Below are 26,047 nucleotides of genomic sequence, written 5' to 3'. Positions count from 1 at the left end.
AATAGTTGACAAGAAAACGAAGCTTGATATATGTTGATATAAAAACTTACGTATCAATGGTAATGTAATGTTAACATTACTTACTGACGTTGGTCAGAGTGGCACACCGGTTTAAAGTTGGGTAACAAGGAAGTTAATTTTTTGCGTGGTGTTACGCCGTTACAATGTAAGTTGTATTAAGTGTGGAAAATTAATTTATATTGTTCAAAACGCGTGGTTGATTCTAATTTTTAGTCTTGACAAAAATTAATAATTTACAAAATGTTTTATTAAAATCAATAGAAATTGTACTTTCCATCATTAAGGCTACTGTCCTTTCTAGTTTAAGCCAGTAGTAAAAATACTGAAAGCAAAATTTGAGTCTTGTCTTGCTATATACATATGTTTTTATCTAATGACTGTTTCTATTTCACACTAATAGCGAGTTTACCCATAATTCTGAGAACAAAGATACTAGTCCATAGTGTTGAAAACATATACACTTTTATTACAAAGACATTTCAGAAAAAGCTTTTGCAGATGTTTTTCAACCTGGATAAGGTTTTTTACCTCATTTCAGTACTATCATAATTGTGTCATTCATTCAACACTTCCACAGCAGAAATTTTTGAATTTAATGACAATATGTAAAGTTGAAATGGAGGGATTTTCCGGATCACTTTATGTTTCTGTTGCTGAAGCTGTTGATCTTAAACCAACTGCTTTCAGCAAGCGTTTACCTGGAATAAACATATCAACCCTTGACACATATGTTGAGATAACCATTGATGACAATATAATTGGTAAAACTGCTACTAAAGCCAAAACCCTTGCTCCGGTTTGGAATGAAGAATTTTCTGATGAGGTATGTTGTTGTGGTAAATTTTGTATGCCTGTGTTGAATATATTTGTTTTGCAAGCAAATTTTTATCATTTATTTTCTTGTGAAGATGCATTTTAATAAACAGCAATAGTCAAAAATAACAATTACCAGTTAATGAGATTCACATTATCTTTAGGTTGAAAATGCAAAAGCATTGTCATTTCGAGTTTTTCATGATGCATCAGTTGGGGAGGATCACTTTGTGGCAGATGCACAAATTCAACTTGGCACAATTGCTAATGAAATCAAACAGAATGGCTACACAGATGTTTGGGTAAGATACTATTGCATGATCTTATTTTAGCAGTTTGGCAAATTAAACTTGGGGTATTTCAGAACCAAAATGTATCCATTTTTATGATAAGCAATGTGGAGCCAATAATATGAATTGTGTATAAGCTGCAGACAGATGTCTGATAGCCACAACAGCTGCACTGATGAGAAATTTTAGGTCGAAACAGTGGCCATCTGTCTGCAGCTTATACACATATCCATTTCTGCTTGACATTAATAAAATAGTTAATCACTGGAAAGAGTTTTGTTTTAGCTGGATTTGGAACCAACAGGAAGAATAAAAGTTTCTATTAAAGTCCAAAAAGGTAATGAAACTTACATTTTTGGAATGGTTGTTTGGTAATTTCATTGTCTTTTTAGGTTCTAATGCAAAACCTAAACAACAGTTTAAACAAAATACCCGTAAGCGTGGCAGACGCAATGCTGTGAGGAGACGAATTCACAGGGTGAATGGACACAAGTTTCTAGCTACATTTCTTAGACAACCAACTTTTTGTTCTCATTGCAAAGAGTTTATCTGGTAAGTTTTCTTGCCACTAAATCAAAACTGGTTTATAATTGAAAACTTCGTGGTTGAATTTTCAACATCTGATCATTTGTGTATTTCTGTTGTAGGGGTCTTGTTGGGAAGCAGGGTTACCAGTGTCAAGGTAAGGATTTTTGTTTGTTATGTTATGGAGTGATTATGATCATAATGTATTTATATGTTTCAGCTTGCACGTGTGTAGTCCATAAACGCTGCCACACTCAAGTTTTAAAAAAATGTCCTGGATGCAAAACAGAAATTGCTGTGAGTTCTTTTTCATTTTATGTGTGTTTGTGAAAATATTTTGGTATTTATTGGTAGGAATAACCCCATATATATTTATAGGAGGATCCACTTTTAGGGCGAATAAACTTCAATGTTCCACACAAATTTCGATCACACAATTACTCCTTTTTTACTTTCTGTGATCATTGTGGTTCATTATTATATGGATTGTATTCTCAGGGAATGCAGTGTAAAGGTATACTTAATTTTTTCATAAATTTTACAGAATTATTTGAAAAACGTTTTTTATGTTGTTTTAAATATGCAGGAACTAAACATTTAGTACTTATGACTCACACAACTTTTATACATGTCTTGTGTTCAAGCTTGCAAAATAAACGTTCACAAGCGGTGTGCTGCCAATATTCCAAACTCATGTGGGATTAAGGATAAAGAATTAGCAGACATTATACAACAAATTAAAGACACCAAGGTTGGTTTGCTCAAATTTGAAATTACTGCTATATAACTAACAAATGTTTTGTGTTTCAGGGATTGGTTTCACCAGATCGATCACCAACAGGTAAGAACTGCTCTGTTATGAAAGTTTGCTTTGGTAACTAATTTGCGGTAACGGCAGCTGTTGGTTCTCTTGAGAGTGGTGAGGTCACACTGCAACAGGAAATGATTTGATTTACGTACTATGCATGAGTTACACAGCAATACTTAGAGCTGTATACTGCCTTTAAACCACTTTTACTTTTGTTGTTTATATGGGTATACTCATAAAACAACTTGGCCTGTATTCATGTATACACCACAACAATTTTTGACTTTTTTTTTTATTTTATTTCGAAATTCATATTATCACTAATATAAACAAACAAAATCATTTAGGTGGTAAAGCAAAACAGAATGGAACTGTTTCTCGTCCTCAACTCGCCTCAACATCAAGTGATGCAGATAAGAAACTCATTAAAGTTACTGATTTCCATTTCATTAAAGTCCTTGGAAAGGGAAGTTTTGGAAAGGTGATACATCATTACATAGTTTGTCCAGTGGGTTAAAAGGCTTTTCTGCACTCTTTCATGCTATGATACAACTATTTATAAGGATTTAATTTCCATTTAAATGAATACTTTGTTCAGGTTATGCTGGCAGAACATAAAAGCAGCAAAGAAATATTTGCTGTCAAAGTTTTGAAGAAAGATGTGATTAGCCAGGATGATGATGTTGAATGTACTTTAACTGAGAAGCGTGTCCTTGCACTTGAGCATCCATTTCTAACTTCCCTTCACTCATGCTTTCAAACAAGGGTAATACAAGATTTGATTGATTATACTAAATTGTTTGAGATAAAATGACTTGCGTTGGCAGGAACGCCTTTTTTTTGTGATGGAATATGTGGGTGGTGGAGATCTTATGTTTCAAATACAAAAATCCCGCAAGTTTTCTGAAGAACGTTCACGATTCTATGCAGCTGAAGTTATACTTGCTTTGATGTTTCTTCACAAAAATGGAATTGTTTATCGGTAAGAGACATGAAGAGAATTTGGTTATTCAACAAATAATATTCATAACTTTGCAGCGACATCAAACTGGACAATATTTTGCTGGACCAGGATGGGCATTGTAAATTAGCTGACTTTGGGATGTGTAGAGAAGGTGTTAAAGATGGCAACCTTGCAACAACATTTTGTGGAACACCTGATTATATTGCACCAGAGGTTTGTTTCAATCATTTGCTATGCTAATTACCACTTTGTTTACATCTATTTCTTTTGAAAAGTGCTTTTTGTTCATTACCATACTTATGCTAATATTTATTATTAGCATTCACTAAGTCCAACATAAAACTTGAAGAAAATGTTATTTAAATAAACTGGTTCAAGTTATGAATCACATGCAGTGAAGAAAATATCCTATGCAGTGGGACCACATTAATAGCTCTTAGCTAATTTATATGACGAAGTATTGTGGTGTGAATATTGTTATTAACATTGTCATGTTTGAAAAATGTTTCGGCAAGAACTTATGCCATCAATAGTTTGAATTACGCAGTTGTTGTTTTTTTGTTTTTTTACTCTAACAATTACGGGTAAAACCATGAGTTGTGTTCCTATTGTGGTGTGTTATGAAATTTGCATTAATCTCTTTTCCAACTGTTGTTTGTTTTTCTCACAAAGAGAGTCTTTATTCAATATTTACTAAACAACATAATTCAATCCATTATCAAAATCCTAATGCTGTCTAATAAATGTAATGACATTGAATATCCAAAAAAGATTCAAATTTGTTACAAATTGAGTGTTATGATGTGTTTTTGAACATTTGCGAAGATTTTGCAAGAGCTGGATTATGGTGTTTCTGTTGACTGGTGGGCAGTTGGTGTTCTCATGTACGAAATGTTGGCTGGTCAACCACCGTTTGAAGCTGACAACGAAGATGATTTATTCGAATCAATCATGAACGACGATGTTTTATACCCTGTCTGGTTAACCAAAAACGCCGTGAACGTTCTTGAAATGGTGAGATTTTCAAAACGGATTAGTTTGCTGCGCGAATGAAGCGATTTTGTTAATCGATGAGGGAGCTTTAAATTTTTTATGACGGTTATTGTACGCACACCCGGTAGCTCTCTATCTTAGCCACCTGTTCATTTGTCAAAAGATAAAACTGATAGAAAGCTCCATTGTTTGATCGATACAAACCTTATTGTATTTAGTTCATGACTAAAAATCCAGCTCGGCGGCTGGGCTGTGGTTCGGCGGGTGAACCGGCCATTCTACAACATCCTTTCTTTGCCACGGTGAGTTGGATAGACCTGGAAGAGAAGAAAGTTGCGCCCCCATTTAAACCCAACATGGTGAGTACGAGATGCTTTGTTTGCGTTTGAAAATATTAAGACTTTTAAGTGACCACAACCAAGTCTTCTAACTTATGGCGAGGAATTGACATTCTGCGACCTGAAACTTCCTAAATAAATACCGCAAAGAATTAAGTGTGTCTACAGAATGTCAACGAACCGATACAATATTCCCAACACTTTCAGGTACAAACAGAGTATTTTTTTTGTAGAAAAACCCTTACGACACAACTAACTTCGATTCTGATTTCACGCGAATGACCCCTCGCTTTACGCCGATACCGACACAGGCACTCAACGCCATCGATCAATCAGATTTTAAAAGCTTTTCCTATGTAAACGACAAGTACTCGACGGTGAAAGAGCCTTCCCCTGTCAGCCAAAAAACCAAAGAATCGACTCCATCGATCCCATCCACTGATTTGTGAAGGTGGCGGTTGACTTTGGATACATATTCGCAACAATCATCAGCAAAAAGAAGGCAACGAATAAAGAAGCACTGCCCCAGATCGTCACTGAATTATTCTCTGCAATTCTCTTCAAATGCATTGGTACTTTTGCGTACACTGCACGCCCGTGTGTGCGTATATGAATTTTAGTTTAAACTGCACTTAGCGCGTCCCGTTTTTACCAAGCTTCGACGAGCTCTTGTTTTGTTGCCATGTCAACACGTGATGTTTTGTGTCGTCATGTTTCACAAATCTTAGGCAATAAGCCGTATATTGCTAATTCCTGCTTTGTAATGAATCACTTACATCCTCTCCACGCACCCATGTTACATCAATTAATAACCGTTCGTTACCATATGGTGGTGCAGATATGAAATTATTCAGTGAGCATACGGATAAACAGGTGCGATTTGTTTTTTTGATTTGTTATCCACCTTCCGTACTATTTTGTGCATATACTCGGCATCGGTAATCCCTGAAACGTTAACCAACTGCGATGACGTATGCTCCTCTGCATGTTATGTTTAGTTTCGCTTTTTTTTTCTTTCTGTACATTCTTTTATCAGGTAAGTTTATGTACAGCATGTACTTCGCGGTTTGCGCCTATTTTTTGAGTTTCAATTGAGATATATTCAAACATATTCGATTTTTACGTTGTATTGTGTCGCTTGCCATCATCATACTCAAATACTCGCTTTGAAATGAAATGAAGAGTTTTATTCCAGCCGACTTTTGTCCGTTTAAATTAGTGCTTGTGAGGTATTTTGCCACAATACATCTGTTGCGTATTGTTGTCTGACCAACATTTCTTACAAATACTTCGTGTATTTAACTTTACGTGCGTTTAGAACGCATATTGGTATTTATATGAAAATAAGTTTCGGTGGTGGGAAATGCCCACCGTGTAACATCTGTCACAATGGACCACGTCACAGTGAAAAACCAGTGATGCAGAGGGTTTAATGAGCGCACATGCATGTCTGTTGTCAAGGCGAATTTTTGGGGTGTTTGGGGCAGTTTTAGTCGGGTTTGGGGCTATTTCAATCAGGTAGTTACTTGCTGGTGAAAGTGGAGCACAAATTCAGGCTGTGTTTTTGGAAAAATGAATCGTTTAAGTGGCCGTTCATTCATGATTTTATGAAAGATCCATCCCAGATCAAGAATTTTTTATCAAATTTAATCTCTGGAAAAATAGTTTAGCCACCCCCTGGTTAGTCATGATTATGGTAAAATGGGACTAGATTTTGGAGAAAAATGGGTTTAACTGCCCACTCAGCGTTTGCATTTTTGTGTCCCAACGCTGAAAAAGTGCATGTAAGCAATCCCCCAGGGCTGTTTATAACCGCCTGTTGGTCGTTAGATCTTCCAGGAGAATCAAAACAAGTCCTTGCTCTGTACATCAAGGAGCAAAATTTTTTTTAACTTTGAAGAATATTAGGTCCCTATGTTAGTCACAACACCCATCAACGGTCATTGGGAAACAAGCTGAACAGTCGCAAGGTGCAATATTACTGAGGGCCTTAATTCTTCAATTTAATACCCATATTGGCCTTTAGAGTTAGTTATTAAACCTGTAGTAAACACAAAAATTTCCTGGTATGGGATTAAAAACAATAAGGTTTTTTTTTACAAAAATTAATGCACAATCATGTCAAACATTTTCCGCGAAGCTGAAAGTAACGTAGGAGGGGAGTTTGAGTTGGTTTGTTTTTCTTTGCATTAGATAAAGAAGAATGCGTCATCCGGAGTCTTCTAGTCTAATGCATAATCTGTCCTGTGTCACAATTACACCATCAGTGAAAGTGTCAAGGGCCTTTTTTGGTGACGACTCTTCAACCAAGCAGGATAAAATGTCATAGCCCCATCCCCTGGTAATGGTGATAAACAAAATAAACTTCGTCACCGATCCGGCAAAAAACAAGGAAAGGTAAAACTGGTCACGAAATCATATGGAATACTCACTGTGGACACCGAAACAGATAGTTGGTTCCGATCCATTTATTAAATGTTCACAATATAAATACCAATGTGGTATTACTTTGTTAGTCAAACTTAACATCTCGTTTGATGCCGTTAAGAAGTTCTAATTTAAAAAGGATACACATTTTATGGAGTTTTATGGTTTCTAAAACACGAAAGGGGTCTTGGAGTGTGATCACGTTTATTGTTTTAGCAAAGTGTACCACACTCGCACCAAGGTTTGTACAATGCTATAAAAAGCTTTAATGATACGTGAGCATCTTCTACAGAGTAATAATTGCCACTTGAGAGAGCTGAGAATCAGCAAAATCATCGTCGGTCAGAATAATGCGAAGTCAAGACACCAAGCTTGGGTCTGGGACCAGCAACACGAATCACGGTAAAATATACGAAACAACAGAAGAGACAGTGTCACACACAGGAGATGAGCAAAAACGAATTCTATCAGGATTAAAGCTCTTTGCTGCTGTTGCTAGGCATGCGACTTAATGTTCAAGGCTATACGAAAAATCAAGGCCATAAACTCCAAGGGTCGCGGAAACAAAATGTCTACACAGGCATAACCATGATTTGCATGGAATGTGTTGCGCACGTGCCTGTGTTTTTTCTACAGTGCAAGGGTGATAAGCTTTCAAGTTCATCGCCGCAAACCCAACCACGACGACACTTTGCAGGTAAAACTTTCGAAGTGAGATGTGCACCACCACACCACACAGTATGAATATAGCTTGATGCAAAATGCTAGAGAACACGTCACTTTTTAATTTTATATTTGGAAATACAATGCCCTACATATCCTTAGTTTTCCAGAGATGAAACTTCAGGTTTGAAATGTTAAGCGTTCAACATAAAACTTCAATGTACAAAACTCACTTTCAACAAACGAACATAACATCAAAACAACAAAAATTTACTGTTGGATACACAGTAATTGCCAAGTATGTTTGGCAACCGAACCCAGAGAAAAACTGCAACCTCTGATGAATGAGTCCCAGCCCCACTATGGCGGAGAGAAATATCAAACAACATTCTCCATGTGCGACCAGGTGAACTTGATTGACAAACTTGAAATGTGTGCAGCCGATTCTACAACTTCAGTTCGTTGGCAATTTTAGATGCTATGTTCTTGAATGCGATGCTTGTGCCTGATATTCTCTGTACAACAAGAAGGTTGAAAAGTGCATCTAACTCATACTGTACTTAACTATTACCCAAAGTAGGTGGAAAAGGTCTAAAACTAATGTTTCCATGATGGTAAAGGTAAAACTTCTAGTTATCTTGGTCAATTGTTGAAAGTGTAAATACAAATGATACCACACAGCACAAGAACCATATATAACAATATATATTTTGTCTTTGTGCATGTATTTACCTTAAATCTGACTCCATTCAGTGAAAGTCTTGGCAGCTTGCAAACCTCCATCTCCCATTGTACAAGATTATCAGCATGTCCATGCCCATGAACACAAAACAGCAAATACTTTTCCCGCTGTTCGTAATCACAATTATTGGAGTTGAGCACCTGAAAGTAGCACTGTGTAAACTCATGTTTTGACTTATGTTTTCCAGCAATACATACATTTGGAGTGTTTGAAAACAGAGAAGATTTAAATCACCTTGCGGATTTCTTTCATCATTTCTTTGGGATCCATGGCAGATGTAGTTTTCATTGACCAGGTAAATCGCAGAGAACGTGGCTTAGACTCCTTTTCAGTTTCAGGAACACCCCTTGAAGCACTAAAATGTAACAAAGACCAGTGTTTAAGGACATGCACAAATCTGCATCAAGATATTTGTGTCAATATATTTTTGTTAGCTTTAGTGTCACACAGTCACCATCAATAACTTCACCCAAGAGTATTAGTTCTGCATAGTTGTATTTTCATTTAGTAGGCAACAACGTTGGACTGAACTGTTAGTGTAAAGTTTGTTAAAATAATTGGCTTTAATTGGTGCAAACAGACATTGCACATGTTGCCAAAGATGACAAAAGGTAAAATTTAGGATTTAAATTGAACTACAACTACTTTTCATCAAATATCTGAAATGTTTTTTATGGTAAGAAGTTTATTGCATGCAAGATTGTTCTTTTTCACTGGAAAAACTTAAACCTGACCACTTTGGATTCAACACACATCCATACACTTTGCTATATAAGCATGTTTTTAAGATTTCAGTTTCTAGTTGCTTGTTGTTAACATATGCTTTAAAATTGAGCTTTGACATCACTATCACACAAATATATCTGACTGAAAAAACACAATGTAACTCCAGAAATGATTTTGATGTTATACAAATGATAAAAGGGCTATGTAAATTACTGTTGTATGTCAATAAAATAAATTTTAACAACTTTTTGCAATGTATCTATCATACCATAAGATATGAAATTATTTTCTAAATAAAACATCTAAAGTTTAGAATATTAACCTTCTAGTTTTAATCATTAATTATTATTTTTCTTATCCACAATATCCACAAAACAAGTATCCACAATAAAATGTTCATAAATTCCAGTGAAATTACCAAAAAAACAAAACATAAAAGAAACATGACCAGTTGTTTATTGATCAGATTCCTTTTGTGAGAAAACCAAACCACCACCAGTCACCAACAACAAACTCTACTGCACATATCATATAGTGACCTTGCAGGTAATGAATTATTTCATTAGGCCACCATGTCAAAAATGGAAAGCATGCAACCGCCCAAACCAATGCTTTATCCACCAACCAAGCCTATTATTCTTCTTATGTTAAAAGGACAAGTGGTACTACCACTGTGGTAGGATAATGTGTCATTTATACAACCAATTTTTCCATGTTTAATTCAGCCTCAAGTTTCATACCCCTCCATTTTTTCAATTAAACTTGATTTAAAATTGTAAAACTCACTTCTAGCCATAATTGACCTAAATTTCTGACATAAAAATATGAATACTTTTTTCCTAAAGTCACCAAGTTGATTGTAATTAAATCACATACTTAAAAATCACACACTGCCAATGATAAATCTTGCAAACAAAAATGGTAAACTTGATTGTAGTTTGCCAGACCTTTTCGTTATTTCCAAAGTAAAATGTTTCTTTGTGACCTTTAGTAATGACTAAACATGAAGAAATATTTTTGCGCAATAATTTTGTTAATAAAGTTTTACATGTTGTTTTGCAGCACAATCACATGCAAGTTTTGTCTTTAACCCAAACAATAACTATATTTGGTTGGATTTCAACTTGCTGGAAAGGGAAGAGCGGAAGTTTGGAAAATAACCCAGAGCCATTTGTGAACATTAGTTAACAAGGAAAAACTGCAAAATTTATTAAATAAGTAGTTATCTTTGCTGCAATCAACATGCTTAACTCATGCCAGTCATTCTACTGACCGTTCACGCTCATAGCGACGCGAAAACCTCAATGATCTCCTGAAAAGCATTGATGTGAAAACAGACATATATGCACTGAACCCCAACACAACATCTGTGCAATGCCAAGGTCAAAGCATTTCTCTACATTCTTACCTTCTGTTAAACTTTGAAGACAGCTTACTGAGGAAACCTGTATTGTCACGAGCACCCTGTCCCCCTTTTGACGACATTGCACCATCGTTGCGATTTGATGCACCAGCCATGCAGTCGCTGACTGAAGGTGAGGTGGGAGGTGGCCCATTGTAAGTAGCAGTACGTCTCTGCCTTTCATGGGTCTGTGGCCCATGATACGTACGCCTCTCCCTGGCGTTCCTCGGAAAAGGGGTAGCTGATGTAGGATTATGGCGGGCATGGACAGATGAACGACTTCCAGGGGCAACACTTGTGGTGCGAATAACTGGAGAAGGCAACTTGCCACCAGGTGAGGTACTGTACATAAAAACAAACTTTCATGCATGCAAATTATGCATTTAGTTTAATTTTTTACAACTTTAGGGTAAATTAAAATCATAATAAAACAATTACATGGTCAATCATAGAACAAAACAATATTGGGAATGTAAAATACAGAAAATTTTTTGAAATTTTTAAACTTACGTTGGCCTGGAATCAATATCATTCGATGGTGAAATGAGTTTGCCGCCCGCAGTTGTTGAGTGGGACTTGTGATGATGTGAACGCATTGAGTCTTCAGGTGGACTGAAAATCAACACATCTTGATATACAATGATTGCCAAAGTTATCTTATAACTAAACAGTATTTACCTTGCATCTGGAGGCAAAGTGTGAGCACCTTTTTTGTCTGTACATACATAAGTGTTTCTTCTGGTCATATCTGCACCCTTCCACGGCTGCAATAAACAGGTACTGGTTTCATTGAAAGTTGCTTAGATAGAAAGACTTCAAATAAACAAGTTTGAACGAAGAGAAAACATATCACAAAAGTTTGTTTTATAGCTGAAATCGCCAACAAGGATCCTGTGTTGTCACATGACAGCAAGATACACTTGAGTTTGTTTTATGTTGAAATAGGCAATTGAAAATAATAATTAAGGCAGGGGTAAACATGCTACCTCCTTGTTTTCCTTCACTTGACAATAGGTATAATTATAAAATATAAAACATTTAAAACAATACCTGACCGTAAAAATGTGAAGCAAATTACATGAAAAGTTACCTTGGCTGGGTCTGTTCTCTGTGATGAGGGAATTTCAGCTTTGTTTGGATTTGCAGCAATTGATCCAAGAGCAGGTTTTAGTGCACTGTTGTAGAAAAAAAAGATATTAAGAAACCAAATCAGGAAAACAACAACCATTACTTTTACTCTCACCACTTCACAGCACTGTGTATTTTTACTGATTTTGATAAACTTTTTTTATGACATTTTAACGTTTTTGAGATTGGTAAAAGTTTTTGCACATGAGAATGTTAAACATCATAACAGACAAACATTCTGAAAGATATAGAAAGTCAATTAAACTAACAGTTAGTAATTTACTTTACCTTGAGTTAGAATCTTCCGAAATCGAAGCAACTGCATTGTGGGGTGATTCCCCATTTCTTGCCGCATGATGATGTGCAGAGGTGGAACGAGCAACACCTTTAACCACATTATTGCTGGCTTTGCTGTCTAAAAAACACATCTTCACATGTACTGGGGGAGAATTCCTAGTTTTGTTTGAACACACAAAACATAATAATAACAGTAAGTACAGTAACATACCGTAAATAACTGCATTCTAATTTTAAATGCAAGATTGTTTGGTCAGGAAATGAGTTTTCACTTACCTTATTCGACCAATTATTTATTTATTATAAATTGCTGCCACTTAATGCAAAAAACCTACATACAAAAAAATTAACAATACCTTGAGCAAACAACTGTTTTTATGGTTTATCAATTTTTCAATATTAGTAACACAGTTTTAGCACAAAAAAACAAACGTGTTCACTTCTAGCATCCAGTTTCTGTTTAATTTTCTGTTGTATTCACTGCTTTGAACTGTGCCTGTGAACAGAACTTGTACTGACTACAGCTTTTTTCAACTACCTTCATAAAGCTGATATGAATACTGATGATTGATTCGCACTTGGTCCTTCCAATGATGGGGAAGCTTGGATGGAAGGGTAACCATCGTTTCAGGGAAAACTGAATGCTCACAGCATGGCTCTAAGTTGTAGCTAGTTGATACATCATCTTTCGGTATGCTTACACCTTACACAAAAGGTTTAAAACTATCTGTGACACACTGTCCACTTTCTTTATTTAATGAGGCAGGCAAGTTAAAGAACACAAATAAATCTTACTTTCTGTACTCATCCGCCTTTGCTTTTGATTAGCAGACACACTCCGATGTACTTTTCCACGTGGAACCTGATTCGAAGGGGATGGCTGCCCAATTTGCTTCAGGGACAAAGCACTGCTTGATCTTGATGTAGCAGCATCACATAACTGAAAAAGTATCAACTGAATTTGTGCAGAGGAAGTTATACACAAAAATAGATTTTTCAATAGTTTATGCCAAAAAAATGTGTATGATGCATAAACTGGAATAAAGTCACAACAAAAATATTTTTCCAATAATACATTTTAACTAAATTTAATTGTTATATAAATGTGGGAAGTAAGTTATTGTACAAAACACATTAAAAATTCTATAAGGTTGTGCTCATTTTTGAATGGCAAAACACATCACATTTTTGAATGGCAAAACACATCATACACAGGCAGTATTTCATGAAGTGAAAATTATTTCACAACACATTTTGTAGAAACATGCAGCTGTTCCATACTTCAGAAGGTTTTGTTCCGAGAAGCAAATAAGTTGCAAAAGGATCATCATATGCACGAGTGCGTAGTGAATGTTCTACTTCAGCTTTTTCATATCCCATCTCAACCATTGCCTCTGTAAAGGCAAGAGTAACAACATTAAGACCACATATAAAATTCATGTAATCTTGAAATATTACCTAATCTTGCATTGTCTTTGTCATCAAAAGATCTATCCGTGTACGGTTTTAATGGATCATCGTCATGACCAATGTTCATCCATTTGTCGGTCATGGCCGCCTTAAACAAATTAAATCAATTGTTAACAGCTCTTATAGGAAAATTGTTTAGCAGGATGTGCCTACTCCCACTATGTCAATCCCAGTAATAACACAAGGTGCCGGCCGTTTGTTAACATAAGGTGATCTAAACATGCTATGGATAGTTGCCCGGGGTTTAACTAACCACCCTGGTTTATGTACATGTAAACAACTTAATTTGAAAAAATATTAATAAAATATGTGCTGCGTTCATCAATAAAATATAACCGGTTATATGAAACATGCATGTTTAACATAAAATCAGAAAATGTTTAAATATTAACTGTATAATAAAATATTTTGGTTTACCATTTAGGTAATATTTCCTGTGACACCAAATGAACATATTTCGAACATAAAACAAACTTTTGACCACAAAATGCAAAAGCAGTTTGTCTTACTGTTAGTGTTCCACGTTTTGCAGGGTTTAAAATAAGAAATTTCTTCAGCAATTGTTCACAGTCAGTGGACATGTAAAACGGAATTCTGTATTTTCCACGAAGAACTCGCTCACGAAGTTCCTTAAAAAACACAATTATTTATGAAGCTACACAAATACAGATTGCACATTGTATAAGTTTAACATGTGCAAAACTGGCACATAAAAATTTCAAAACATTTTTAGACCTTCAGATTTTGCCCATCAAATGGCAGTGATCCACTGACTAAGGTATAAAGTATCACCCCAAGAGACCAGACATCCACTTCTGGGCCATCATATTTCTTGCCCTGCAAGGTGAAGCATGTAGTTACTAAATCTACAATGAAATTAAACAGTTATAAAAAAGGAATGGAAACCCTCAATCAGTCATTTTATCCACACCATTAAAAATTGAAATTAACAACACCTAAAGATCAATTATGGTGCACAACTAGTTTTCTGCATTGGTCGCTGTATGTTAGATACCACTGCATAGTATACAAAAACATTTATTATTTGTGTCACCTGAAAGAGTTCAGGAGCTGCATACGGTGGACTTCCACAAAATGTATCAAGCTTCCGACCAGGAGTAAACTCATTGCTAAAACCGAAGTCAGCAATCTTAATGTTCATGTCTGCATCCAGCAACAAATTTTCTGCCTGAACACACATTACTAATTTGATAGAGAATACTCAACCAAAATTAATTTAAAACCACGAGGCAATATTTGGCAAACCACAAACCTGTTGCATAAACAAAAAATTGCAGTATTTATACACAACATTTGCTGATAAGATTTTATAATAATGGATGTCAACAAAATGTACCAAACAAATTTATAATATATTATTTTTTTAAAGAATTTTCTACAGATATAAAGGTCTGGAAACTTGCCATGCCCATACATTAAAATTTAAAATAATTTTACCTTCAAATCTCTGTGAACAATATTTTTGCTATGCAGATACTGGACAGAAGAAACAATCTGTAAAATTTATGGTCATTGATACAAAAACAAACCAAGCCTACCCTTTGCTAGCAAATGATTAAACAAACCTGTCTGAATTTGGCACGTGCCTCTTTTTCTTTCATTCTTCCATGAGCGACTAGGTAATCAAACACCTCACCTAGTCAACAAGACATGATATCAATAATTGGTATATGTAAAAGGCGTTAGACTTATATAACAAATTGTCTGACTTAAACAGTTGGACAATGTGTCTGCCAATATCATAAGTGCAACTGCCCAACTTTTGCAGTTGGCCAATTTTACATTCAATATTACAGGCTTTTGTGTAACCTTAATAAATACAATATACACACACAAACACAATGTAAAATTAACAAACATAATAAAGAAACTTGGCAAACCTCCATTTGCATATTCCATGACAAGTAGCAGTTGTTTGCTATTCTCAATAACTTCATAGAGTTTTACTGCCAATCATAAAAAAGTTTTGATATCGTTGTTATGGTGTTGGAATCACAACTAATATATTACAATCGCAATTTTTATAATACATATATATAATATATATATATGTATATATTTATACAATTAATACAAATATATAATAGGTTTGTTTGTAGGTAGTGGTTAAACTAAATTACAAGTTTGATTGAGTCCGTTAACATTTAATGGGTCGCACTAACATAACACTTTGGCAATTAAATATAATTATGTTGCTAGGTCACTAGGAGTAAGAATAGGAAGGAATTGAACATCCTTGCAAGGATGTTGGCCAAAACATTATTAACAAATGTAAATCTTTACCTATGTTGGGATGGTCCAAATTTTTCATAATGCGAACTTCACGGAATAATTTCTGCAAACTGCTGGGGTTTAATTGTTTCTTGTCAATCATTTTTATGGCCACCTAAAAAACAATTGTTATAAAATTTTTTTTTAGATAAATATATATATACAGTTTAACTTGCAATATGAAAAAGCAAGAGTTACCTCTCTTCCAGTCAAAACATGTCTTGCCAGCTTCACTTTGGCAAAATTTCCTTTTCCGATTGTTTTCAAAATCCGATAATGACCAATATGTGGTTGTTCCTCACCAGGTGGCATATTTCTTTGTCTTAAAATTTGACCGCTTGAGGAAGAACGACTTTTCTGAGACCGTGGACCATCTCCGCTGGCCTAAAAGTGTCATGATATTGCATGCACAGGAATAACTGATCTGATCCTACATGTTTTGTAAATATATATGCTGAGTACATGCATACATTAGAAATTGATTTTGCAAGATGTTAAAAAAGATAAATTAATGATTTTTTTGCCCACTAAAAAGTAGCCTAATTGCCAAAAGTTTTTTACTACTTATTTGTTAATACAACTTCCATATTGTAAAGACAAAATGTGTTTCAAGCAGCAAAAAGACAAAAACATATGAAAAAAGTTCTTACCCCTCTGTCTTCCGTATTTTGGCGTGACATGTCAAAATTAAAGAAATGTCATTTTTCCAAAACTCCGTCAAAGTTGTCCCACCTGGTATCTCAAGTTATTTTTTACCAGAGTGGAGTTAATACACCTTAATGTCTGCATAACAAAGGAAAATTGTTTTTTAACAAGTTTGAATAGACTATTAATAGAATGGCAGCTAGAAATATTCCCTTATGTTTCCATAGTCAGTTATAACACTACTTCTGCACTTGAATCAAAATTATTCTTGTATATATATATATACATTTATATATATATACTTACACCAATATTAAGAAACTTCTATATATACACATAAAACAAACTAAATTAACCAATTTAATTACAACTTTGCAATTTCGGAAAGGCAATTTAACAAATCCAAATCAATTGATTGTCAAAATCTCCAGGCCTCCAAAATCAATTTGATTTGTCAGGTAATGCTTTTTTGCTTCTTAATTAGAAGCTATGGGCAAAATTTGCCAAGATGCAAAAATTGGCAAATGTGCACAACAGTCATAAACAACCACATATTTCAACTATATACAGAAAAAAAACAGTTTAACGAATAAAATGAACATAAAACATGTACTCGCTAACAATCAAAAAACATCTAATTAACACCAGTAAACAAACAAAGAATTTATGTTCTTTTTATCTGCAATCTAAACAAAAGAAATTAACTAGTACATTAATATAAGAAATGTCTGTACAGTAAACAGTCTTCAAATAAATCTGCGCAAATTATGATGAACTTCACAATCTGGAGCTCGTCACTGGTGGGTTATTTGGTTTGCAATGGGGTACGTATAACAAGAAGATAAGATTGTTATTAGCCCCAATAAAATGACATTATGTATATAATAAACAACATGTCATTATCGTCCAAAACATTTCCTTCACCTTGTTTATTCTTAATGAGAGATTTTTGAAATAGGATAGAAACATATAATTGTGTTTTTGCTATAAATGCCATAATGTGTTTTTTTTAAATTGTGATGAAACACATGCATACAAAACAATAGCCTATATATACTGTGTTAGAAGAAAATAATAACTTATTCAGGATACCTTAGCCTACATGATGTACAATGGTAGCTAAACAAAAACGGCTAGAACTTTAAAATGGATATAAATGCAGCTTGAAGACAATGTATCAAATAAATATATCAGTTGGATTAAATAAAAACTTCAGACATCAAATCACTTCATCCTATTTTTTTGAAATTTGGTGTCAATGATATTTGAAATATATTTAATTGCTAAAGCATAGTTTTTTGACACAAGATAAAAACAAACGTCACATCATTACATCAGCAAACAATGCGGAATAAATATAGATGCATTTTTACATAAACAAATTGAAAAACACTACTCTTTACAATTTTCCTTACAGACCTGCTCGCCAACCTAACCGGAAATGTTATCTTGGACCGACGCATGAATTCTTCGCTGTAACGAATTAAAGTTACGTCATTCGCTAGTCCATTACAAAAGAGAGCTGAGGCCGAGCGAGTTGTATCAATTTTACGCGTGTCACCATAAACTAAGCGAAATACGGTAATCCCGGATTTTATACATGTTAAAGCAAAGAAAAGTAAAACTGAGTCCGCGTTTGTCCACCACTGTACATTGTAGGCTGTGTTACCATTTCGTGCATTTTCAATTAACTTGTTCGAAATTTTTCATTAATTTGGTTTGTTATTTTTTTTTGCAGAAAAAACGTTAGAAACCCAAGAACTTCGCCTCATAACCACTTATTCTTGCAAAACAGCATTTCAAATGGTTGGTAACGTACTGCGTAATTGTACAGGTTGCTAATGTTTTGGTCTGGGCAGATGAAATTCCTACAAAAAGACAGGGGTGGCCTAAATTACGAGTTTCTTCGTTCTTCGTTCCACCGTAAAATACATCAAAAAATACAATTGACTTAGATGGACATCCGCAGAAAAAAAGGGGGGGAAATTTTTTTTTTTAAATTATTTTTGTGATTCCGATTCTCCGACCTGATAGTTTTCGTTTTCCAGAGGGGCAAAATATCGCATAACTGGCACACAAATTCATACGGCTCAATGGGTAAACTGTGGTCAGTGGGCTTCCAGTCTAGGCACACTATTTACAAACTTTTTTCACCCAACCGGGGTTCAAACCCTGGGCACGAATCCCTCAGGTTATTTTTCTTAGTAGGCCTATATAAGTCGGGCGCTTGACCAATGCTGCCAATACATAACCTTTTGTATACTGCAATGACATAGGCTCGGCACAATGAGTCTGTGGGAGGCCAAAGCTTGTTGAATAATAGTTGCCCGAGTGTCCCTCCCAACTGTCTCCCTGCGCCATTTAAGAAGACACTTTAAAGCTTTATTAAAAACAACAAGTCTCGGTACAACCGGGATTATAATTGCACTCGCAAATAGTTCTGAGGAAACTTAATAAACTATCCAAGAAAGGGAAACAGGTCCAAACACACTTCACTGACCACAAACATTTTGTTAAATAATGTTGTTTTGCAAGCAACCATGCTGCATTTTAAATTAAAGCATTTGGCAAGTAGGTCTGAACAAGAAACCACTCAAATTATTCGTACTGGCGAAATATATGTGATGGCCAAATCAAATCACAGTGTTTGCAATATTAAAATATCTTTCCACTGCATATCGTCTGTGTTCCGATATTGAATCACTTCCCTGTAAATACAACTAATTGTTATATGTGGCAAACATTCAAATTTATTAGAAGGAGCTGACGATTGTTGAAGTTGCATAACGCAAACTTTATACGAACGCAGTAAATTCCTCTTGTAGCGACAATATTGCTATTAACATTTCACAATATTCGTTAGTCATTCGCATAATGATAAGCACAAAACTAAACAAAATCCTATACATACCACAATCCTCGCCAAGATTACATGCTGCTTCATATTTGTTTGGACGAACTTTTAACGGAACAAACGCGTTAAACACGGGCTCAGGCACTGCTGGTGCTGACATTTCGCCAAATGAGTTGTTTTCAATTTCCATCTGTAAACACAAACACAAGAGTGTTGTAAAAATTTGTGTCTGATTGTCACAACCCTACTACTTACCTTCATCACTTTGTCTAAGAAGTCGTTCATTTGCTTAAGGGAAAGTGAATTGTGCAATGTTTCAAGCGGGCGAATCGATGAGGAAGAAATATCAAATGTGTCTGAAGCATATTTAATGAACATTTAGAAAAAGTAAAAACAATTAAGGGACTACAGAAAAATTTACTATCAACATTGTCAGTTTTCTGCGAGGCATTTTTTTTCTTGTTGATGTTTAGAGCACTGGCAGATGCGCTTGTAAGAACCCGGTTACTGAACAACTTGCTTCGAGATCCTGAAACAAACCATCTAAATTAACAAGATATTTGCCTAATTTGTGGTGTAAACAGCAACACAACAAGTATATCAGTTTGTCAGATTAAAATCATATTTACCCAATCCACCCTTAAATTCATATGGCCGGAGAGGGTTTAACGCATAATGGTCGTCATTCATAGAAGGGCGTAAAGTTCTTGCACTGAATTTTCGACTTTGATCCTGAAACGAAACAAATAAGAAATTGCATTCATTTATCACAGATGTGTCAAGCATACAGCTATAACAAAATATTGTGTGTTCAAATTGAATTAAATTCATATGGTTAAAAAAAATATTAGAAACACGTTTTGACGAAATCGTTCACAACTTAAAATTTCCTTACATGTGGTCGAATGTGAACAGCAGGGGGTGGAGCTGAACGATGAGGTTTGCTCATTCTCAAAAATGCCTTGACGGCACTCGAGCTGTTTTTAATCACATCATCTTCTTCATCATCACCCCCATCATCATTAATGACACAATCATCATCATCAGATGAATCGGAATCATGGCCCTTAGATTAATAAAACGTGTGTGAAATGTAGGTTACAGAATGACTAGAATTTTTTCCACTGGACTTAAACATAAACATATCATTAGGCATATTACAATATTTATTTTTATGATGGTACAGAAACCACCACATATTGTTCGTTTCTTCACCAAGTAAAATCTCTGACATTGAAGGCTATTTCAGACAAAACACACATTGCTTTTTGATCAGAATATCAATTGTAATAAAAAGCAATGTTCATGTAAAGTACTTCACAACCTGGTAGTTCTACTTGTAAGAGTCCTGTGGGTATAGTAGAACTATTGTAACTACATTGTGCATTGTTCTTGAAAAATATCAAACCTTCAGTTGTGTGGTAGGGCATCTCTCCTGATCCTTAAGCTTATCTTCAGAAGATAATTTTATGGCTGCAACATCACTATGTTTTTCACACTCTCTTAAATCCTGATTAATACTACATACACTTGTTATATGTTGTGCTGCCTTAAATGATGCCAAAACCACAGCTGTGTGTAACATATCTGTTAAATAATCTATTTCTTCATCATTTGTCTGGACTTCCTCCTCCAACTTGCTAATTGCTTTCTTAGCAAGCACTTTGTGCAACGGCTGAAAATAGAAGAGCAACGTGACTATATATAGAAGTCCTAAATCAGTACATCTAAGTGGAATCAATCTAAAAAATCGCTTTGTATGCACGCAAGTTTACAATCCCCAAAAACATACCTTTTCCTCAATATTCACATTGTCATTGACGTCTTTTTTTCTCTCTGGTGATATGGTGACAGGAGAATGCTGTTTAACAAACAGGGAGCATTTCAACTTTACACTTCATTGTATATTTAATAGAGATCCAAAATACCGCACGACTTGGTGGTTTTGAACCAGGGCGAAAACCTCCTCCTTGCGGAAAATCTTCTTCTGGTTGGTTTCCTTTTGCACCAGCACTAAAGTGAAGTTCAATATGGAATCGTTTCTCAGACTGTGGATCCTCATTTGGATCTTCGTATAACATAATGACAATCTGCAACAACATGTAAGTGTTTAAACAGAATTGCACCAATATATAAGTTACAAAACCTGGGTCATATAGTTGAGTTCTGAAACTGCATCCAAATATTCCATTGCTCCCTTCCACTGCGAATCGTTCTTTTCCTAATTTAAAATTGTGCAACATTACCAACTTTACAAATAAGTTTTAAACTTTGTGTTTTTGATTGTTTAGTACAACAGCAGTTTGGATTTTAGCTTCATGTTAAGTTTCTCACTTTAAGAATAAGGGCATTTGGAAAAATTTAAAGCAAGAAACATCAAGACAAAATAATTTACATTGCATAAGCCTCCATATTGAAGCACAGTTAGCAAAGAGTGTATGTGGCTTTCACTGGTGAAGTAAAGTCTAGTTCGGACATGACGACCTGGTGACAGCACTCCCCTTGAATATCTGATAATAGCAAACCAGGTTAATGACCTTGACATTACTTTTACTGTTTATATTGTGCCTTGGGTTAAGTCTGTATGTATCTTCATCCAAGTTTCTCTGTAGATCAACTCTCATTTTTCTCAGTAGGGGAACACAATATCCCAAAGCTATTTCCAATTTTTCATTGCGTGTGATTCCATACTCCTGTCACAAATATGATTACCACAGGTTATGTGAACGGGTGAAAAAAAATTGCATTTACCTGTGGAATAACAACATCAGCTAGTGCCTTTGAGTTGCGATATAAGTCGATTGAATTATCCAAGCCAAGGCTTCTATTGTGTTGTAAGTCATATCTAACGAAAAAATGCAGATTGTTTACAACTACATGTTTAAACCACATAAGTAAAACAAAAACAACCCATTTGTTCCACGCTGTTCAAATGTGTATAAATTTTCCATTTTGCTTTGTCAGCCCTTACTTTTACACTAATTGCACTCAAAAATGACTTACGTTAAAGGTACTTACTTGATACAATCATATATATCTGGTATTTTACTGATGTCATAAGCACCACTCTTTGTCTTAAAATCCCTTTCCAGCTTTGCCCACCTTTGAAGCATTATTTCTAGTGATTCGTTGTGGTATAAGGTTACATCTAAACAAATAAAACATTAATTACATTAAAACTAATATGTGTTATGCTTTTACCAGGTTTATCCTCTTGTAAAAGTTTCTTTATCTGACTTGTCCATGATTTCATATTATTGTATATTTTGTCACATTTTTCATGTGGATTTCCAACAAAACGAATGGCCTTCAAAACTGAAGACGACTGAAGTGGAACAATCTATAAAATTAATAGATACAGGTAATAAGTACACCTTTGTTAGTAAATAAGATGTTATTGACATAGTACCTGCTTAAAATCTTCATCAGTTATTGGGGTACGTTTGTTGAGCAATTCTTGCAGCTTTCCTTTTACTCTAAAAAACAAAAGTTGTAAATTCATTTGAAAATAATTACAAAACCTTATGTGGTAATCAAACAAACATGACAAGTTATTCGCACTGTAGGCCAGTCTTTTCATCCCCAAAACCCTTGAGTGTTTGAAGAAGTAACAAGAAATCATTACAAGAGGACAATTGTATGATACTTTTTTTTATTGAAGGTGTGTAAAACCGCAAACTAGAAATATAACTTCTTGAAAATGAATTCAAAAGAATTCATTCCATTAACTACTTGTATCATGCAGCATACAGTATCAAAAAAAATTATCATTATGTAAAAAACAAGACCATGCTTTTGGACATATCCAATATCCAACCCTAAATACAAGCATATTGATATAGGTTTTGTTCAAATGAAAAAATTTCAAAAGCCGAAAAGACTTAAAAAGATGTAAAATTAAATTATTGTCATAATCCTTCGCTAATTTGAAAGAAAGTTTGAAAAAATTGCCCACTTGAAATTGCTATACTGTTCTAGACAATAACCCTCAATTATGAATTTGTAATAGCACAGATAAATTTGGCTTGTTGTTGAACATGCAAATCAGTTGTCAAACAATTTCTTCAAAAAAAAAAAAACATACAAAGACTGCTTTTTTCCAACAAGATCATTGCTATCTTCATCTCGATGAAGAAGGCTAGTTAAAAAGTAAGAAAGAAAAAGGTCGAAAAGACGTATAGTAACAATAGAAAAATAGAACAGAATTAAAATAATAATCTTTCACTGTTAGTTGAACTAAAAGGAAAATGAGAGGTAAAAAATAAATGGCTCAGTCATCATACTTTTGCTGACAGTCACTGAGATTGTCACCTTCATTATCCAACAATCCATTCATATTTGCACTTTTTACCATTTGCACAAGAATGGGAGTAAGTTCACCTTCCAAAGCAAGCAACCCCTGCAATAAAATGTTTTTATCATAAAGGAAGTTTGTCAGTTTAACAAAACTTACTTTTGCAAAAGCTGCTGCAGTCATTTGCACTCTGCCTTCATCAGAAGCATAAATTTTAAGATCATGTCTGTATGTGCTGTGCAACCTCAACAAACCACATCCAGGAAATCCAGCATAATCACCTATTTGGCCCAATGAAGTTAGCCACACTTTATAATATATTCTTGTAAAGATCAGAGAGAAAGTAGTGAAGAAAGATAGCCACAATGCATAACAGAAGAAAATTTATAGAAATTGAACATACCTTTTACTTCACCATACACTAATCAATTCAGGGAAGAAAAGAAGAAGAAACCAAAGCCATACAATGAAATAAAAACATTATCAAACATACACCAGAAGGTAATATAAGTTGCACATATACCTTGTCCCCCAGGGTACATACAACGAAATGCTTGTCCCAATTCTTCAGCTTGTTTTCTGCCAGCTGGAGTTAATTCACCACCCCATTTAAGAATGAGCAGGAGTGATGGACCAGCGTAGCACTGCAGGTCTGAAAAAACACACACATTTTCAGCATGGTAAAGAACTGCTATAGTTATTGGTGAGCAGATTACCATCTTCTGAACTTGAAGTCATTGTTCGGGTGGTCATGCATTTAAACTGAACTTTGCGATTAATCCCAGAAAAGTGACCATACCTGGGAAACACCATGCATGTAAATTACTAAAGTTTTACATACTAATTAAAGCAAAACACTTACATTTCCAAAACATTTTTTAGCTGTTCAAGTTTGTGTAATTTTTCATTGACTAGAGTTTCTGGATCTGCCAACAAACTCCTTGCAATATCCAGTACTTCTTGTAATTGTTTTGGCCGCTTCAATTTAAGTTTCCCGGTTTTGTGTCCATTATATTTTGTAAATAAATCAAAAAACCTTAACAATTTTAAAAAGTTGGTGGTTAAACTAAAAAATTTTAATAGTAAAATTCCAAAACAGTTTTATATAAAACTTTTCTCTTCTCAGACAATCGTAACAAAAATGTAGCCTTAATAACCATGGTGGGTATTATCAATAATAGAATGGTAAAATGTTACATCTTGCAGACTGTGCAAACCCTGACATATACAAACATAGTCAAACACCTGGCCTACACCAATAAATAATATTTTATGCAGGGTTATATACAAATGCCCACACTTTTGATGCCGAACTTCCATCTTCATTTTCTGTTTTGGAGTTCTGTCACCATGACGAACAACAGCAATAACACATCTTAGCTCCATCCTTAACATGAGAAAATATTGTACAAATGTTAAACAGTCAGGGTGAATAGGATTAAAATAGTGGCCCTTTCGGCAGCTCAGTAGATGCTATTGGCTCTATTGCAATTGTATGATTTAAAACTTACATTGTTCCTGAAGTTGTTGGGACGATAGGAATATCCTCAGCATCCGTAGTAATAGACCAGGGAATGTGAAATTGTGGAGCAAGATCACGCATGATAATATTTCTAAGGCAATTTTTGGGGGTTACAAAATTTTGTTTAATTATTGCAACCACATTTCGTATTCTAAGTATTGCTTAGAGCCAGTAAAGAAACATTTAGTAATCAGCTTTAAATTGACATAAAACAACAAATTCCAATCTTACCCCAGGACTTTTGCACAATCATCATAGTATTTCATAGAATTTTTGACAAAACTGAAGCCATTAACATCACATACAAATGACTTTCCATGAGCTCGAAGAAAATCAAACCCGCAAACAGTTTGCTGCATGAAAGTAATTGAATTAATACTCAAACATTCTGTTTTTTTGTTTTTTTTTTAAATACCTTAAATGCTAGACAGACTTGCCTAGCAATCAGCTTTTCTTTAGCTGACAATATGACTGGAAAACGAACTTCCTTCCCATCACTATCCCTTTCAACTTTTCCATCAAGTGCTGGAGACTTTCTGGCTTCAGCATGAGCATAATCTGCCCCAACAGTATAAACCTAGTTAAACAAATGCAATCATGAGTAAGTAACAGCTGTTTCAAAATAGATTACAATATACCTTGACATCAGTTCCATCAGTTGGCATAAAATCTTCATAGAGATATGAACCTGCTCTTCTCACACAGCTTTGTGTTGAGTATTGACTACTACGATTTCCAATCTAAAATTAGTGGTAAAGAATTGTCAAACAAGAAATTAAACCTATCTACGACACAAACTTTAACCTCAAGCTAAAAACAAAAAAGCCAGGACC

General features: G+C 34.8%; 3 protein-coding genes across 5 annotated transcripts in view; 1 reads left to right on the top strand and 2 right to left on the bottom strand.

The window, feature by feature from the left end:
- Positions 1-110: 110 nt before the first annotated feature.
- Positions 111-6,016, top strand: LOC145899109 (protein kinase C epsilon type-like). The gene is made up of 16 exons (XM_082987827.1): positions 111-844; positions 999-1,136; positions 1,410-1,461; positions 1,517-1,676; positions 1,772-1,806; positions 1,870-1,946; positions 2,028-2,163; positions 2,294-2,400; positions 2,460-2,490; positions 2,805-2,938; positions 3,056-3,223; positions 3,285-3,439; positions 3,496-3,634; positions 4,247-4,435; positions 4,633-4,773; positions 4,986-6,016. The coding sequence occupies exons 1-16, from the start codon at positions 617-619 to the stop codon at positions 5,199-5,201; spliced, it is 2,106 nt and encodes a 701-aa protein (XP_082843953.1). The 5' UTR covers positions 111-616; the 3' UTR covers positions 5,202-6,016.
- Positions 6,017-7,205: 1,189 nt separating this feature from the next.
- LOC145899336 (MAP/microtubule affinity-regulating kinase 3-like) lies at positions 7,206-16,684 on the bottom strand. 2 transcript variants are annotated; one of them, XM_082988078.1, is made up of 21 exons: positions 16,550-16,684; positions 16,098-16,283; positions 15,912-16,014; positions 15,509-15,574; positions 15,194-15,264; positions 15,066-15,122; positions 14,662-14,796; positions 14,343-14,444; positions 14,117-14,236; positions 13,596-13,695; positions 13,419-13,531; positions 12,933-13,077; positions 12,129-12,255; positions 11,803-11,887; positions 11,391-11,476; positions 11,223-11,324; positions 10,719-11,054; positions 10,584-10,622; positions 8,819-8,939; positions 8,575-8,724; positions 7,206-8,357 (listed from the first exon to the last, which is right to left on the bottom strand). In XM_082988078.1, exons 1-21 carry the CDS (start codon positions 16,577-16,579, stop codon positions 8,289-8,291), a joined length of 2,343 nt encoding a protein of 780 aa, XP_082844204.1. In that variant the 5' UTR covers positions 16,580-16,684; the 3' UTR covers positions 7,206-8,288. The 2 variants fall into 2 exon arrangements, with proteins under 2 accessions (XP_082844204.1, XP_082844205.1); XM_082988079.1 differs by lacking the exon at positions 10,584-10,622.
- Positions 16,685-18,910: 2,226 nt separating this feature from the next.
- The window catches only part of LOC145899293 (inositol hexakisphosphate and diphosphoinositol-pentakisphosphate kinase 2-like), a 68,695-nt gene continuing 61,558 nt past the window's right edge, over positions 18,911-26,047 (bottom strand). For both annotated transcript variants that reach the window (XM_082988028.1, XM_082988027.1), the window contains 25 exons: positions 25,853-25,954; positions 25,630-25,791; positions 25,446-25,567; positions 25,204-25,305; positions 24,993-25,079; positions 24,555-24,728; positions 24,409-24,491; positions 24,216-24,344; positions 23,852-23,973; positions 23,682-23,797; positions 22,808-22,874; positions 22,600-22,738; positions 22,417-22,546; positions 22,150-22,243; positions 21,967-22,091; positions 21,794-21,908; positions 21,545-21,619; positions 21,327-21,488; positions 21,191-21,259; positions 20,294-20,464; positions 20,028-20,130; positions 19,820-19,927; positions 19,654-19,754; positions 19,456-19,588; positions 18,911-19,252 (listed from right to left, as the gene is read on the bottom strand). In XM_082988028.1, coding sequence (XP_082844154.1) covers positions 19,245-19,252; positions 19,456-19,588; positions 19,654-19,754; positions 19,820-19,927; positions 20,028-20,130; positions 20,294-20,464; positions 21,191-21,259; positions 21,327-21,488; positions 21,545-21,619; positions 21,794-21,908; positions 21,967-22,091; positions 22,150-22,243; positions 22,417-22,546; positions 22,600-22,738; positions 22,808-22,874; positions 23,682-23,797; positions 23,852-23,973; positions 24,216-24,344; positions 24,409-24,491; positions 24,555-24,728; positions 24,993-25,079; positions 25,204-25,305; positions 25,446-25,567; positions 25,630-25,791; positions 25,853-25,954 — 2,799 coding nt within the window. In that variant the 3' untranslated portion in view covers positions 18,911-19,244. The remainder of the gene's footprint in view (positions 19,253-19,455; positions 19,589-19,653; positions 19,755-19,819; positions 19,928-20,027; positions 20,131-20,293; positions 20,465-21,190; positions 21,260-21,326; positions 21,489-21,544; positions 21,620-21,793; positions 21,909-21,966; positions 22,092-22,149; positions 22,244-22,416; positions 22,547-22,599; positions 22,739-22,807; positions 22,875-23,681; positions 23,798-23,851; positions 23,974-24,215; positions 24,345-24,408; positions 24,492-24,554; positions 24,729-24,992; positions 25,080-25,203; positions 25,306-25,445; positions 25,568-25,629; positions 25,792-25,852; positions 25,955-26,047) is intronic.

Source organism: Ascidia mentula, chromosome 4 (genome assembly GCF_947561715.1).
Source record: "Ascidia mentula chromosome 4, kaAscMent1.1, whole genome shotgun sequence".
NCBI classification, from domain to species: Eukaryota; Metazoa; Chordata; class Ascidiacea; order Phlebobranchia; family Ascidiidae; genus Ascidia; species Ascidia mentula.
Note: the sequence above shows the minus strand (reverse complement) of the source record. Positions and strands in the feature narration are given on the sequence as shown.